This window comes from Phyllostomus hastatus, unplaced genomic scaffold, assembly GCF_019186645.2.
Source record: "Phyllostomus hastatus isolate PE091 unplaced genomic scaffold, TTU_PhHast_1.1 phas_contig_210, whole genome shotgun sequence".
In the NCBI taxonomy this organism is placed as follows: domain Eukaryota; kingdom Metazoa; phylum Chordata; class Mammalia; order Chiroptera; family Phyllostomidae; genus Phyllostomus; species Phyllostomus hastatus.
In genome coordinates, this window is record NW_025333737.1 from 12008721 (window position 1) to 12024127 (window position 15407).

Here is a 15407-nt window from a genome sequence, read left to right on the forward strand (position 1 = left end):
TTCAGGTGCTCCCCGGAGGATCCCGTGTCAGCCCCTCATCACCTGGGCTTACCTGGAGACACCTGCTTGGGAAGGAAGGGCCGACTGGAGATGACCCCAGGGAGACGTCTAGGAAATGCAGCCTACAGTCTGCTCCACAGCAGGAATCCTCCGCCAGCACCCAGGGCCGGCCCGGGCCAGGGAGGAGCTCAAGGTCTGCTCGGGGACGGGCTCCAGCAGGTGGGAGGTTAAGCACAGGTGTTCACACACACAAGGGTGCCTCCGCCCTGCCCCCTACCCTGGGAATTCCAAGACGAGGCCAGTGTTTTGAAAAATATAAAATTTTAATAAAGGCTACATCTCTTAATTACAATAATTATTGTACCAAGTAATTTTCCTTAAATGAACTCTTTATAATGCATAATTTACAGTATAAGTAGAACAAAATGCCATGGCAAAAGTCATTGAGTACAAGACTTGTAATAAAAAGGCATAAAATATATTTATACATAAACCCCTTTCAAAAAACAAGGGAAAGCTCGAGCCCTCAATATAGGGCGACACACGGATGGGGACACCGTGCAGGTACAGGTACTGTACTGGTTCAAGGTCAAGCACTAGAGATAGTGGATTAATACTCTTTGCCGTACGATATATACAGACGTATGTACAAGTGACGGGGCAAACAGGGTGTACAGATTAACTTAACACAAAAACCCGGACGCCAGGTGGAGGGGTCTGGAGGAGAAAGGGTGCTGCTGGGTCTTCCCACAACTGTTCCCTTCTTTGCAGGGCCAGGGGGGTGGGGGTGAGGGGGGCAGTTCCCAGGATGGCTGCGGCCCCAAGAGTAATTGAAAAACAAAGACTCCAAGGAACAGTTATTTCAATAAAAGCACAAGTTGAACCACAGCGCTGTTCTAGGCCTCAGCCATGGGGCCCTGGTCCTCCCAGGGGGAATCCAGGGCCCCCCCAGAGGCCCCCCCAACTCAGCAATGACCAGCCCATCCAACAAGATGACCCCAAAATGGTGGTATTATTGCAACGTAAGTCAAACCTCAAGACCTTTATGACAAAATACAGCAGCGTAGAAAATAAATGCACCAATTTCTGTGTTGTCAATGGTAGGGCACCGTTAAAAAAAAAAAAAAAAGCCTATCTTCACTTGGAGAAAACGCAGGGCCGAGCATAATTCCTCTTTTAATGCAGAAACCATTCATGCACTCCGAGCTCAACTCCTAAGTTTAGACAGAACAACAAAAACGTCCCATCTCCCCCTTCCGTGGTTAAAGCAGCATATCCATAAACTGGGGGCAGGGGTAAGCAAGTGTTCAATAAATATCAGTAAGGGTTCCTGTTCAGGTAAGCTATACACAGTTTCTCTTAGTTTATGGATTTCAGATCCCTAGGAAGTCATATATTATGTATGGCGGTCTCTCAGACACAGTCAGCATCTTCAACAGCCAAGAGTGGTCATATTTTTAATAAATAGTTCAGGCTTTTCTTATCTCAGTACCCAGCTTGTGAATAATGAAAACCAACCTCCCCCCAACCCTCCTGAAGGCGCAGTGGCCAATTCTTCCCTAGACTTTGTCTTCATTGGTTTTTTCTTCCTTCAACACGTTGCATGGCGGTCGCTCTCGCCCCAGACCGTGGTGCGGGCTCCAGCCCCACCACCGGCTGCCGCCAGGTCCATGAGGCTCAGTCGATCCTCTCCACCTTCCCCAGGATCCTGCCTTCGTACATGGGGAGCACGGTCTCATCGTCCCAGACCTCCTCGAACACCGCTCCACAGGCAAACTCGTCGCTTGCTTTTTTGAAGTAATACCTTAAAAGGAAAACCCCAAAATCATCTTGGTAAAACTGCACTTTCCTGTCAAGGAACGGCATGTCAACACGAGGACTGTGGCAACCCTAGGACTCTGCCACGGCAGGCGTGCAGGGAAACCTCGGCCCCTCTGACCGAGATGACCCCACAGCTCCCGGGGCTGGTCCGCCGGCACAGACGGGGGGGGGGCCCGGGCGCTCAGGAAGAAGCTGGGCACCCAGCGAGCAGCAGCCTGCAAACAGCTCGGAGGCGGCCTCCAGCCCAGGACTGCTGCAGTCACCGCCGCTCACGCTGTGAACAGCGCACTTCGTAGAGCACAGCTGCTTCTTGCTCCCCCTTTTTATCGGGGGCAGGGGCCTGGAGTTTGTTTGCTGCTGCTGCTGCCGCAGCTAAAAGGGGCATTCCTTCAAAGACCCCAGACTGAGCCACCCTGAACTGTGGGAAGCAGACTCCAGCCTGTTTGGACGCCGACACCTCTTGGTCTTCCCACCCTCCAGCACCCAGGTGCCAACTCCTCAGCTGGTCTCTGGGTCAGCCACGGGACAGCCACCCCTCCCTCCTCACCCCCACCCCTCCTCGGCCAAACAGGAAGGCCCTTCTATTATGCCTGTTGATTAAAGGTTCCTTTTATCCCACCCCAGCCTTCTGTCTTATAAGGCTGTTTAATTGTACGGGCTCAAACGAGCCCCCTCTCACAGGCCGGCCTCCCTCAGGAAATGGCTGTCCTCCCAGGCCCCTTCCCAGGAAGAGAAGTGAAGGCCTCTTCCTTCTCAGTCCCCAGCAAGGGACACCCCCTCGATGGGATGAAACTCGCCCCTACATGCTATTGTCTCCACCCGATAAAGGCCACTCAGAGGGAGAGTCACAGTCCCCTGGGGGGAGGGGAGACAGCCTCCCTAAAAAATTTAATTGTGTCTCAGGGTTATGGCCATATTTTGTTTTTGTCTTTTCTCTTAAAATTAATTCCCCTTGGTTAGAGCTGAGTTTTTTTCTTCTTCTTTAATGAAGGCAAGCCAAATACTTTCATAGGAGATAAGGCTAAATAAAGTGAAACAGCTGGGTTTAGTCAAGGCTCTTTGTTTTTAGCATTCCCGGCAGAGCCGCAGCATGGCTCTAACGGGTCAGCGGTGGGAAGGCTTCCTACGGAGGGTCGGAGGGTCCGGGTATCTGGGGTGGGGGTGGGGGCCGGGAAGAGATGGCGAGAGAGTGGGGAGGGGCACCGGGCACGGGAGACCCTGGACAGTGGGGAAGAGTTACTTTTCCAAATACGAGGCTCCAATTCCAACATACCCCTCTGCTCCAAGCGCCAGCCCCCACTCAGGTCCACCGAGCTGGGCTTTCTCAGCAAACAGGCAATGATGACCTTTTGCATAATTGCACCCTCTTCCAGAGAGGACAGAGGCCATGTTCCCCCAGCCCCACCCCCGAGACTTCAAAAGTGCTTGCTGCCCTCCTTTCCTCCAAGACACGGGCTTTTCCACACTGCCACGGGCTCTATGTGGCAAACTCCGCTTTCTTCTGACATCTGGCACCAATAGCGCCTGGCACGTCTGGAGGGGCTGTTCTGTTTTTGAACCTCGGCCATGGAGAGATTACTCAATGCAGCCCGGGTCCCCCGCTCCACAGACCCATGTTCGCTGGGCCTTATCCTGTGGGGGGTGTGGGGTGTGAACTGAGAGCTGGAGCATTGCCCCTGCTGGGGGCGAAGCATGGCACCCTGTGCCCCCGAGACCATGGAGGATGGGGCATCAGGCCTCAGCCAGGAGCTCACGGAGATAAGGACGCTGGGAAGGGCCTGGCCACAGCCTGATCCAATCAGTAAAGAATCTGAGCGTCGACCATTTGTGCAAGTCTTTGTGCATTAAAGGGGAGGCCGGGGCTTCAAAGCCAGGCTTATTAAGTGTGCCTTAGAAAAAAAAATCAGAGCCAGATGTGGACGGAGCGGCTAAGCAGGGAGCCTCCCCTGCAGCCTCTCTGCTCGGCGCTCCACGGCCCTGCTCCCCAGAGGTCACCTGCAGTTCCCCTCGCAGTCCCGCCAAGCCCACGCTCAGATCAGAACGGACCCCTAAAGGGGCGTGCTCGAGTAATTAGTTTCACCGTGTGTCTGGTCAAGATTTTTTTTAAAAAGCAGCAGCCTGGCCCATCCTCCAACCCCTGACACATTTTCAGAATTGTCTCAGCCCAGGTGTGAAAAAGAAGGCTCAATACCCAGCACCACACCCTGCTCTCAGCCACCTCCCTTGCCCTGAAAAAAAGGAATCACTTGCACCCCCCCCCGCCCAAAATCAGCTCCCAGGTGGAGGTGGCTGCTCAGGAAGGGGCGGGTCTTGTGGCCCTGGACTTGGACTTGCCTGGGTCCAGAAGCCCGTGGCCACCTGGCAGGTCACTGAGTGCTCTCGAGGTCCCCCACTCCCATCCCCGGCTCGAGGCAGGACTGGGTGGACACCTTCTAGACACACGCTGTGCTCCTTAAGCTGTGCCTGGTGCTGCACTTGCCTGTCCCTTGTCCCAGCCCTGCATCTGAGACACAGCTGGAGCAGAACCCACACACTCCCTTGGGATGAAGGCCACTGAGCAGGGGCAGGCAGGACTCTGGATGAACTAAGGTGGAGTCACCCCCTGTCCCCAGTTGAGAGAACATGAACAAGAAATGGGGCCCCTGGCTCTTAACCCATCCAGGTCCCTGGAAGGCCTGGTGGGCATGGCCACTGTGCAGACAGGGGAAGGCAGCCCGGAGGGTGGGCAAGCTCCCTTCCCAAGGCCCCTGTCCACCTGGCACCCACCCGCAGGGCCTGCCCCCTCCTTGTTATGGACAAAGAGCGTCCTGCTTCACAAGACCCCACATGGCAGAGGGAAGCAGTCATCCGGGCAGAAAAGCTGAGTAAGGAGAATGCTGCTCCCACTTCCAGACAACGGCCTCTGCCCTTCCCCGACCCGTCAGTGTGGACAGTCTCTGGTGCCCACAACAGGACAGCAGTCTTTCGGGCTCCTAATTGGTCTGCCCAGCTGTGTGTCTGTGTGTGTGTCTGTCTGTCTCTCCCTCCTACCTCTCTTCCCTTTTAGACAGAGCCCCACAGACAACCCAGGCCCAGTTCTTGCGACAAAGCCAACCGCCGCCTTCCTCCTCGGCGCTCTGTTCACCTGGTCCACAGAGCCCCCCCAGCAGCCACTGCTGCGTTATTTCTGTGAGTGGCCAGCGGACAGGCGCTCCCGTGGCAGCCCGGGGCACTCCCGGCCCCTCCCCCGACTCTGGTTCCCAGTGGTGAGCAAACAAACTCTGGAGCAGAAAGAAGCCACAGGGCTCTCACCTATAATTTCCCTTTTTGCTGAGCTGCTCTTTAAAGTGGCCCAGGGTCAGGCTCTGAGCCTTCAGCATCCTCCTGTATGGGATTTCTTCTCCACAGAAAAAGTAAGTGACGACCAACTCGCTGGCCTGGAGCGCGTGGACCCCTGCTGGCTTCTTTGGCTCTTTGTGACTGAAAATAAGATGCAACGAAAGCTCAGCATTTGAAGGTGGCGAGCGAACACACGCAAACACACACTGTGTACGCTCTCCCAACACCGTTTCCGGCTGCAGGCTGGGGGCCCATGTCACAGAGACAGCCACCTCTGGCGAACACAGACCAACTCCAGGCCACCAGTGAGGGGCACACAGGAGGGGACAATTCCTTTGGTTGTACAAATTGCTACTGTTTCTCCTGCTACCACCTAAAGGGGGGACAGGGCAGCCTCTTTCAGGTTGGCACACAGGGGGTGCTTGTCATGAAGACGACAGAGAAACCGTCCCAGAGCGACGGGACACTCGCCAGCAGGGGACGCTGTAGAGACAAACTCAGAGCACCCCCAAGAGGGCAGGGACCCGGAACACTAGAGCCCACTGGGGGAGCCCAGTCATTTCCACTTCCCCGTTTATTCCAAGATTTTGTAGAGTGGCTAAAAAAAAAAAACAAGATCCAGGCCAGAACAGCTGGTAGACTTAAGGTCAACCAATTAAAACAAAAGGGCCCAGGGAGGGTGGTGGCTTATTCAGGGCTGCAGACATTGCTCATTGCTCAAAATAAAGAAGCTAAGAAAACATTTTTAATTATTTAGACCATTTTAGATCCCTTCGGTGGATTTCTTTTTCAGTGTGCCATCCTGTACTTAAACGAAGCCAGGCTTCTCTGTCCACTTCGTAAGAGTGCACATTTACGAAAGGAGCCACGGCACCATTGGGGGGATACCGCTTTCCACAAGCAAAACAGCGAAGACCGTCTCCCTCCATCTCTGCACTGGGGCAGAGCCAGCTCCCTGCTTTGTGCACATAGTGGGGCTTCCAACTTGCCAACGGGCCAGCCGAAAGGAGGTGACTTCTGCATCTGGGCTCGGGGGCCCCTGGGTCTGTCTGCTCATGGCTTCGCACCTCAGCTTTCAAAGAGTGTGTGCCGGGAACCCTGAGCCACCCGTCACTTTGGGAGGGAACACTTGTGGACAAGCCACAATGTTTTGCTCAGCACAGGCAGGGTTTTCAAGATCCTAATTGATAGCCCGGGCTGGTGTGGCTCAGCGGACTGAGTGCCGGCCTGTGAACCAAGGGGTCACCGGTTTGATTCCTGGTCAGAGCACACACCTGGGTTGTGGGCCAGGTCCCCAGTAGGGGGCGTGTGAGAGGCAACCACACATTGCTGTTTCTCTCTCCCCCTTTCTCCTTCCCTTCCCCTTTGTCTAAAAACAAATAAATAGTTTTAAAAAGAAAAAGATCCTAATTTATGGCAACATCTGCGTCTAACCATCACTAACATGTTAAAATTGAGGTGATTTCATATATTAACAAATGTTTTCAAAAATCTCCACTCCCAATGGTGAGCACTAACTGGAAACCCCGGGTGGGCCTCAGCAGGGCCAGGCAGGGACACTCACTCTTCTGCAGCCAGGCTTGGGGTGGAGAAGGGTGTGGCTCCCGTCTGACCAGTGGCCACGTGGCTCCTGTCCCTCTGCTGACTGGCCATGCAGCACCTGAGGACGCAGCCGGAGCGAAGCGTTCAGAGGCAAGCCTGCTTAAGCCTGCCGTCCCCAGGGCAAATGCAGGGCAGACGGATAACGACCCTCTGCAGCCTTCTGAACACAGACCAGACTTCCGTCCATGGGGAGACCCAAGCAAGGCTCTGTGCTGACAGTGGCTGCAGGAGGTCTCGCACATGACTTGGGCGCTGCCATCCGCAGTCCCCGTGGGAACCCAGGCCTAGACTCTGCCAGCCCAGGCCAAGGGCTGAAGGCCCTTGATTTCCAATCAGTCAGCCATGGCTTCTTAAGCTCTCATCTAACCAGGCTGAAATGATGCAGACACTCATAAGGGACAGGATTTGTAAAGAATCACTGAATGAGTTGCCCAACACACCCTGGTTAGCGCTTCAGGACGAACTGAACTGAGGGGAACCAGGTTGGAAAGCAGGTGCTGTGCGGCCAGAAGCCCTCCTCCTCCCCCAGGAGAGACAGAGCCCCAGCAGAAAGGAAGGCCCTTCCCCAGCAGCAGGCCCGGCCTCCACGTCCACACCCAGTGCCGCCTTTCACCTCCGATGCCGCCTCCACTCACCGCTGCTTTGGGGGTTTCGACACCTCCGCCAGCCTGCGGCACGCCTCCTCCAGCTGCGCCAGGGTGTTGGGAGGGGTCAGGGGAGGCATCGCAGGGTCCTGGGTGAATGGGTGGGTGCGGGGGGTGGCTCGGGGGTGCCCGCTGCTGCCCCCCCACAGGTGGTGTCGGCCTGCTCGCTCGGCTGGGGACATGCGGGCCGATTCCAAGGGGTAGGCCTTCTTTGTGCTTTGGGCACTGAACAAGGAACAAGAAGAGAGAAAGCAGAAGGAAAGAAACTGGGTTAGAAAAACTGGAAAATGTGACTTCAAGAGAAACTTTTCTGTTCTGCCTTCAGGGAGAGAAGAAAAAAATAACTACCATAACACGAACAGGGGGGCGTTGCCAAAACATGGCATTTTTGTGGTCCGCTCAGTCCAACATTTAATATTAAGATGGCAGGAGCTAACAGTCACATTTATTTCCGGCCGACGACAAAAATAGCCAACCCCACAATAGCTCCGGTGACGGCCCCGACCCTCCTGGGGGTGGTGCTGGCGGTGGCGGTGTTTACCTATGGGGCTTGGGCTTGCTCGGCCGCTCGGTCTCCAGCACCCACTGCCAGACATCCTGCGACCTGTCTCCTTCCTCCCCCGGCAGCTGCAGCGCCCCCGCTCCGTCCCTGGCGGCCAGGCTGGGCTCAGGGGCTCTGCCATTGCGCTTGGGCAGGGTGCCGCCTCTGCTGCCGCTGTGGGGAACCAAGACCACAGCCCCTTACCTCTCTGGGACTCCCCCACCAGACAGGTGGGAAGGTGGTGGGGACACATGCACCTGCTCCCCCGCACCCCCCTTCCTAGAAACAAAAGGCCAGTGACCTCTGACCCCACCGCACACCTGCCCAGGGCTGTGGTCAGGAGAGAAGCCCTGTGGGGACAGTCCAGCCCACCTGCCACTTACCCGAACGGCTCCGCCGGCCCGGGCTCCGGGGCCTTGGGGTGGCTTTTACACTTGGAGTAGCAGTAATACTCGGGGCCCCCGGGGCAGAAGCAGCGCACCCTCTGTGCGGCCTCTGCCTCAATCTCCTCCTTGGTCTTGGGGACGGAGTGGTGGTGGATGTAGTGGTGATGGACGTGCTTCGTCGTCTGCTTGGTCACGAAGCCCTTGGCCCCGAGGAGGGGGCAGCCGGCTGGGGAGGCAGCGGGGGGCAGCTTGCCCCCGGGCGGGAGGAGGGGGTGGTACAGCTGGGGGTGGTGGTGGTGGTCGGGCGAGTGTGAGCGGGGGCTGTAGCGGCCCACGCCGGGGGACTGGCAGCCGGGGGTCTTGAGGACCCTGGACAGGTGGTCGTCCAGAATCGTCTGCGGGTCCTCCTCGTAACTGCTGGAGGGCAGGAGGCAGAGGGGGTGTTGGGCGGGCGCGTCCCGGGAACCCAGTGCGAGCTCGGAGCCCTCCTTCTCTTCATCCTGGAAGGTGGGGGTGCTGTGAGCAGCAGAGACCCTGGCACGCGTGGGGTGGGGGTGGGCAGAGCAAAAGGCCTGGCGGGGTGGGGCCAGCACTACCTCTTGGATCTGCTGCAGCCGCTGCTCCAGGCTGTGCCGACTCTCCAGCTCCAGCTGCAGCTTCTCCAACCTGGAGATCAGCTCAGCCGCAAAGGCAGCGGGGTCCACGGGGGTCATCTCCTTGGGCAGGCGGTGGGTTCTCTGCAGGGCACGGGGAGGAAAGGGACAGGTGTGTTCAGCCGGCCGGGTGCGTGGTGGCCAGGGTGGCTGCGCCGGAGCTCCCTAGGCCGGCGAGGAGCTCGGTGGCTCCAGGTTCGGGCAGAGCTCGGCCCGGGCTGCTGGGGAGCTTTATGCGCTGGCACTGCGGCCTCATGGAGCGCCATGGTCCCCACCAGCATTTGCCTTGGGCAGGAGCAGTTGGTCGCACTCCGAGAGGCCCCGCTTGTTCTCTCTGTAGTACAACCAGCCCATCAGTAGTTACTCTGAAGTAGAAAATCTTCAAAGACTGTTGTCAAACATAAAAAAGGCAGCCTCTGTGGTGGGGAGGGGAGAGAGACCAACTCAAGGAATAAAAAGTAGAGTCTAAACAGAAAGGGAGTTGGAAATTTAAAAAAATAAGATTGGAAGGGAGGTGGGGGGGAGGAAAAGGGAGGGGAAAAAAGGAGTCACACGGCCAGATCAGAAGAAGCGGCACTTTATTTCCTGGCCGCACACTGCGCACCTTTGAGGTGGTGTTGTCTCAACACTGTCCTAGATCTGCCTGCTTCCCCCACCCCCTCCCCGTCTCTTTGTACAGAAAATGAAGAAAGCTGCTGCGGGCTAGTAGCAGAACACTGCTGAGTTTGGCTGCCTGAAGCTGCTCTATCAAGGGAAAAGGGAACATCTCCAAATCAAGTGCGGAATATAAAAAGGCACGGAGATCGCCTGCCAAAAGCAGCAAACAGCGAGAACCCCCACAGCCCGACGGCTTTCCATCCTCCTGCCATCTCGCCCACCCCTCCTCCCTGGTGGCTCTGCCTCTCTCCTCACTTCCCTCTTGCTCTGCCTTTTTCTTTGGGGTGCAATGGGGGTATAGCAGAAAGCCAACCTGGGCAGGCCAGCATTTCCCCCAGCAGCTGCACAAGTGAGGGGACAGACCCTCCCCCACCCCTGTAGGAGATGGCCCCTCTCACACAGGCTGGCTCCACACAGCCCCTACCCCGGGCAAGGGGCCACCTCCTGGGGAAAGCTGCTTTGCACACCCAGGGCAAGATCGCCTCATTTACAGGCCCGGGTGTTAGAAGTTTTCTTTATTCATGCACACACCCCCCTGCCACATCAAAGAAATTTGTGTATCATCAATACAGTTGTATTGGGGGGCACTGTTATTGAAGAGGGGGATGCTGGAGTTCCCCAGAAAAGCCATTTTAACATGCTAACTTCAGGACAAAGGAAAGTCTGCCCCAGACTGTGCTAGGAGGTTCCAGAATGAGCTACTGCAGCATCAGCCCGCGCACTAACGCTGTGTGGGACCAGCACCTCCGAGTGTTAATTTCCTAAATGCAACATTGCCCACGGACCAGCTGGACTCTTGGACACTGGTGGGACGGGTTGGTAAACAGAGATGCCACTCTAGACCGGGTACTCTCTTCCCTCGCCCCAGGAGCCGTGCCCTGGCAACCTGGATCTCAGAGCATCCATTGCCAGAGAGGCACAACTCCTGAAATGCGGCCTGTATGGCTCTATGAGAGCAGGGGACCACGTGCGGGCGGCCCTCCAGGATGTGGAACTGGAAGGGGAGGGCCCAGTTCATGCCATGCTGGCCTCCCATCCCAACCACAGGAAGAAGCTGCTCACAGGATCCCCACTTCCAAACACTCCATTCACTCAGCACACAGTAGGTGCAGATCCGACAGCAGGCACTAAGCCGAATTCTGGGGTTGGAAACAGACAGGCCGGTCCAGCCACCCTCCGGGGCTTCGGGAGTCAGCGGGACAAACAGCTGGCAGAAATGACTGGGCCACACAGTCAGCACAAGTGGAACGTCACAGGGATGGGACTTCCCTCCCACGGGAGGCAGGTTCCTCCAGCCTCCTCATCCGTCTGTCCGTTTGTTCGGTCAGCACGGGTCTGCTTAAGCACCCGGCATGTGACAGTGCCTGGGAGTATGGAAGTTCACGGAACAGACAAAGCTCCCTGCCCTCGGGGGGCTTCCACTCCAGTGGGAAGTGATCAGAAGCATGAACGGTCTCCTATCACGTTCTGGTTTCTGGGAAGGAACTGCTTTGGCTTCTTTCTCACAGAGAATTTTCTTTTATGAATTGAGAAAATGTGAAGGTTCAGAAAGGTCACGTTGAACTCCTTCCGCTCAGTGTCACACCCCCAGGAGCCACGTAGCACCTCTCGCCTGGTCTTCCCTCCCCCTCCGTTCCCTGGAAGGCCCCAGCACTGCCCCTCCTACCGTCTCTGCACACCCCCTCCTCCTCCCACCGCTTCCCTTCAGCGCTCCATGTGGCCAAGAGCAGCCGCCTCCCCCTCTAGACTATACTCACCGGGAAATGAGGTAGAGACACTTGGCCATTGGCCTTCACGCTGCGATGCATTTCTCTCTGGAGCTGTTTCTTACTCCCCACGCGGTACGGAGGGATTCCATCTCTAAGGGAAGGGGAGAGACAGAACCCGCAGGCTCAGGAGGAGGCTGTCAGCACGCAGCGTGCTCAGAAGCCACGCTCAGATCCTACCGACAGGTGGGGCCACACGCCACCACGGGAGTGCGCCCCCGTCCCAGGTGCCACGGCTGTTCCCGCCGTCCAAATGCCAAACCTCCTGCTCATCCTTCACTCCTCTGGAAACGGCCCCCTCCTGGATTGGGATCACCGACTCGGAAAGGTCATGGTAGGCCCATTCCTCAGGCTGTTCTCTGGGAAATGGGTTCGACTCCAGCCAGTCAGAGTGAAGGCTCCCCTGTCTTATGGGGGCCCCATGCAGCAGAGTCGAAGACCTCTCCGGTCCTCCCAACAGTCCACTGCCACGGCAACACACTGCCCTGACACAGGAAAGCAGGTGTACCTTAAGGAGCATTCCAGGGCAAAATACAGCGGGCAGAGGGGCCAGACCCAGGCGCTAGGAAAGCTGTGCATGAGTCTCCGACACCCAGCCTCCCAGGTATTTAATTCCAAAGTTCTTCCTCGTATAAATCGCCAAAGGGTACCTCTGGGGTCCCTTCCTTCCCTCAACTCCAAACCCTACCATCCCCAACCAACAAAGTCTCAAAAACATGACCAACATGGGCATAAAGACAAAGCCCCTACTGTGTGGCGTTCTGTGCCATTCATTCCAATATTTGGGTACCTACCTCATGCCAAACCCTGGTCTAGGCACTGAGTAAGAGAGCAGTCAAGGAAGGCAGTAAACAATGCAGAGGATTGCCTTATGAAGCTTGTTTCCCAATGGGGTGGTCCGGGCCAGTGTTTTTGCTTACTTTGCAATAAGCAAAAATGAAAAAGCAAAATCTATAGCGCGTCAGAAGCTGGTGATTACCATAATGAAACTCTACGGGATGTGGGCAGAGAGAGCCGCTGGCGGGGAGGGGGGTCTCAACTGCAAAGCCCTGTCCCCCCCCACTCTGTACTCATTGGCCGTGGGGCAGGCCAAGTAGCCCGGGGTGGGGCAGCGTCGGTGAAGCCCTTGCACAGACCTGCAGGAGGAGGGGCCTCTGCGTCCTTTGTCTTGTTTTAAAGCAAGTAGCAGAGGTAAGAAACACCTGCACTCTATTGCACTAGTCTTCACTAGAAACGTGACCTGGAGTTGCTGTGACTTTTTTTTTAATGTTTACTCTTAAAAGTAGTCAAATGGTCAAGGGGGGGCAATTTTCCCATTGCTGTTCCTCCTGGAGGCCGCTTATTTACAAAAGCCTCGTGTGCAAACAGCATCACACCAAATCGCACCTAGAGGCCATAAATACTGAAATTAGGTGTTAGGCCACCTCTCTCTTCCCAGTGTTCTGGACCTCAGAGGGGGAGGGGAGAAAGACTCGGCTAACTCAGCAGTGGGCAGACGCCGGCAGCGCCTAGAGATCTGCAGGGGTGGCCAGAGGCTGACCTCCGGCTGCGCACTCTCGGCGCCCTGAGATTCCGGGGGCTGGACGCCTGCTGACCTAGGCCGGAGAACAGGGCCACGCAAAGGTGGCACCACTCACAACAAATGGCGTGATCTGGGAGCCAAACCCTGCCTAAGAATCCGCACTCAAAGGATCACTGGGCTGAGGGGATGGGAGGAGATCAGTGTCTGAAGCAAAGACTTACACACGTGGGTTCTGTCCCAGAGAAAGGCCAAAGGGCAGAGGCAGTAAGCACATTGCGGGGGGCGGGGCGGGTGTAGCCTGTTGACCAGAGCAGGTCTAGTCGCCCAGACAGCTCCCTACTCGCCAGGCCTGGGACGTGACAGGCCCCTGACGGCCAAGAAGGATCCAGGTTCCAGTCCAGACCCTTGCTGACCCACTTGGAGCTCACTGACCGAAATTCGCTGTTTTCGCCTTGAGGTCGTTAATCAGAGGGGGCTCTCAGGAGCATGCCTGACTTGACCGGTAACCAAACTCCAAGCCAGGTGACCGGTTCCCACCCCAGGCTGCCAGCTCCCTCCACCGAGTCCCTACGGAGGGTCAGACACACCTAACACAGAATCCCACTCCATTCGCACAAAAGCCCCAGTCCACCACATCTGAGATGACCAGGGTCCCCATCAGCAGTGGTCAGATCCAGGGTCCGAGTGCAACCGCTGTTGGACTCGAGAACAGGTGTCCTCAGCTCAACCACCTCCATGCCCAGCCCCAACCGGAGGAGCCAAGCTTCCTGACCGAATGTGGGAGTACCCCTTCCTGAGCCCTACAGAGTCACCTGACCTTCTGACGGGATGAATGGGAGATTTGGCGAACATTCTGGAAAGCCCCACCACCACCACTTGGGACTCCTGGCCATGGGGCATGCCAGGTGGTTCCCAAGACAGTGACTCTCTCCCCACCTCTAACCTAAATACCTGTGGTATGGGGGTGGGGGGGGTGTCCCACAGATTGGGTCTCATGCTGGTCTAACCCACCTCCTGTGGCCCCAGGGCTACAAGACAAGATCCACACCCTTCTCCTGAGCAGCAACTCTTCTGGGGACGTGAGAGTGGAGGCCTCTGGTCCAGGCCCCTTCCTGACCATCTTGCAGGCCAGCAGTCAAGCACGCCATGGACCCCCCTGTGCCACACGCAGGGCTTCATGAGTCCCAGAGGAGGCCCCATCCCCCCAGGACTCTGTCCTCGAATGTCCCCCAGCGACCTTCCATCTTTCCTCCTTCCGCCCAGACAGAAATCAGTGAGTGGTAAGGCTTTTATACCTCATTCTTTTTCCACGTAAGATCGAAAGAAGAGAGCTGGGGGACACAGATATGAGGGGAAGGGGAAGCGGGTCACTGGCCGATCTGAAGGCCAAAGGAACAAATTATTTTTTAGGCACCCACACACCCCCCCACACACCCACACGGCAGCTGAAGGAGCCGGGGCAGGAAGAGAGAGATTTCAACTTGCAGAGGCTCAGAGGCTTGACAGGCGCCTTGAGGAAATGTGGCTTTAATTCCTCCCCAGCCAAGAATCTTCTTCCACAACAGCCCCTCATTCCAGAAGGGGGCCTCTCTCCTTTTACTTCAGGCCCTAAAGGTCTGCGCTCCGCTTCCTGGCCGCTCAGAACTGTGAGTGGACGAGCGCCCGCGCTTTGGTCCCGCCTTTCATTGTAAACATTTCAGCTAACGAGCCGGCTGCCGGACCCAGCTGTTTCTGGGGAGCAGGGGTTTTGAAGTGTGGACTCCACTTAGCTGCCATTTAAGCCGAGCCAATTAGCTTAGCCTTTTGACTCCGCGGTGCCCAGCCTAACCTGAATGTCGTTTTCCGGGGACTTTGAAATTGCAGGCTGATGCGCGCAGGCGTCCACTCGCATTTCCATTTGGCAGTCGCTCAGAGGGCCGCCTCTGATCACAGCCAACATCAAAAGCCTGGTTTGTAAGATAAGGTAATATTTGAAGTTCACGTGGATGCTGTCCCTGGTGTCCAAAGTAAACCCATAAATAAGATAAAAGGAAACAAAAATAAATAAATAAAATGACCCGCGCTGCCCTCTGCGTGAGGTGTGAGGGGAGTGTCTCGCACTGATTTCAGGACGCCCAGGGCCAACCGGCCTTCGAGCCAAGCCGCTCCTGGCTCTGAGAGCTGCTCTGCGCTGAAGTGACGAGACGGAGACGCTCCCGCGCCACCTACACGTGGCCTTTGCCATGCCTGGCCGCCTCCAACGGAGGAGCCACACTTGGGTGGCAAAGGGCCTGCTGTCTGCGAGGTGTTCAGTCCCCGGCTGCATCCCCCAGGCCTGATCCCCGGGAACGGCCCCCAACCCTCCTGTGCCCAGTGCTCCAGAGACGGGGGTTTAGAACTTGGCTGGGAGTCTGGCACCTAACTTCCAAAAGAAAAAAAGTTAGAAAGCCATTTCTTCTGAGAACGTAGGTTTCAGAGTAACAGGCCCATAAAACAGCCTTCTCAGAGGCCTATGATG

The 15407-nt window shown here is 56.6% G+C and overlaps 1 protein-coding gene across 4 annotated transcripts in view; it reads right to left on the minus strand.

The window, feature by feature from the left end:
• Nucleotides 1–304: 304 nt before the first annotated feature.
• The window catches only part of AXIN2 (axin 2), a 30611-nt gene continuing 15508 nt past the window's right edge, over nucleotides 305–15407 (minus strand). For 3 of the 4 annotated variants that reach the window (XM_045837398.1, XM_045837400.1, XM_045837399.1), the window contains exons 4-11: nucleotides 11380–11482; nucleotides 8909–9049; nucleotides 8310–8812; nucleotides 7927–8100; nucleotides 7377–7610; nucleotides 6704–6799; nucleotides 5113–5280; nucleotides 305–1804 (exon numbers count right to left, since the gene is read on the minus strand). In XM_045837398.1, coding sequence (XP_045693354.1) covers nucleotides 1678–1804; nucleotides 5113–5280; nucleotides 6704–6799; nucleotides 7377–7610; nucleotides 7927–8100; nucleotides 8310–8812; nucleotides 8909–9049; nucleotides 11380–11482 — 1546 coding nt within the window. In that variant the 3' untranslated portion in view covers nucleotides 305–1677. The remainder of the gene's footprint in view (nucleotides 1805–5112; nucleotides 5281–6703; nucleotides 6800–7376; nucleotides 7611–7926; nucleotides 8101–8309; nucleotides 8813–8908; nucleotides 9050–11379; nucleotides 11483–15407) is intronic. The other variant, XM_045837401.1, reaches the window with a different exon arrangement.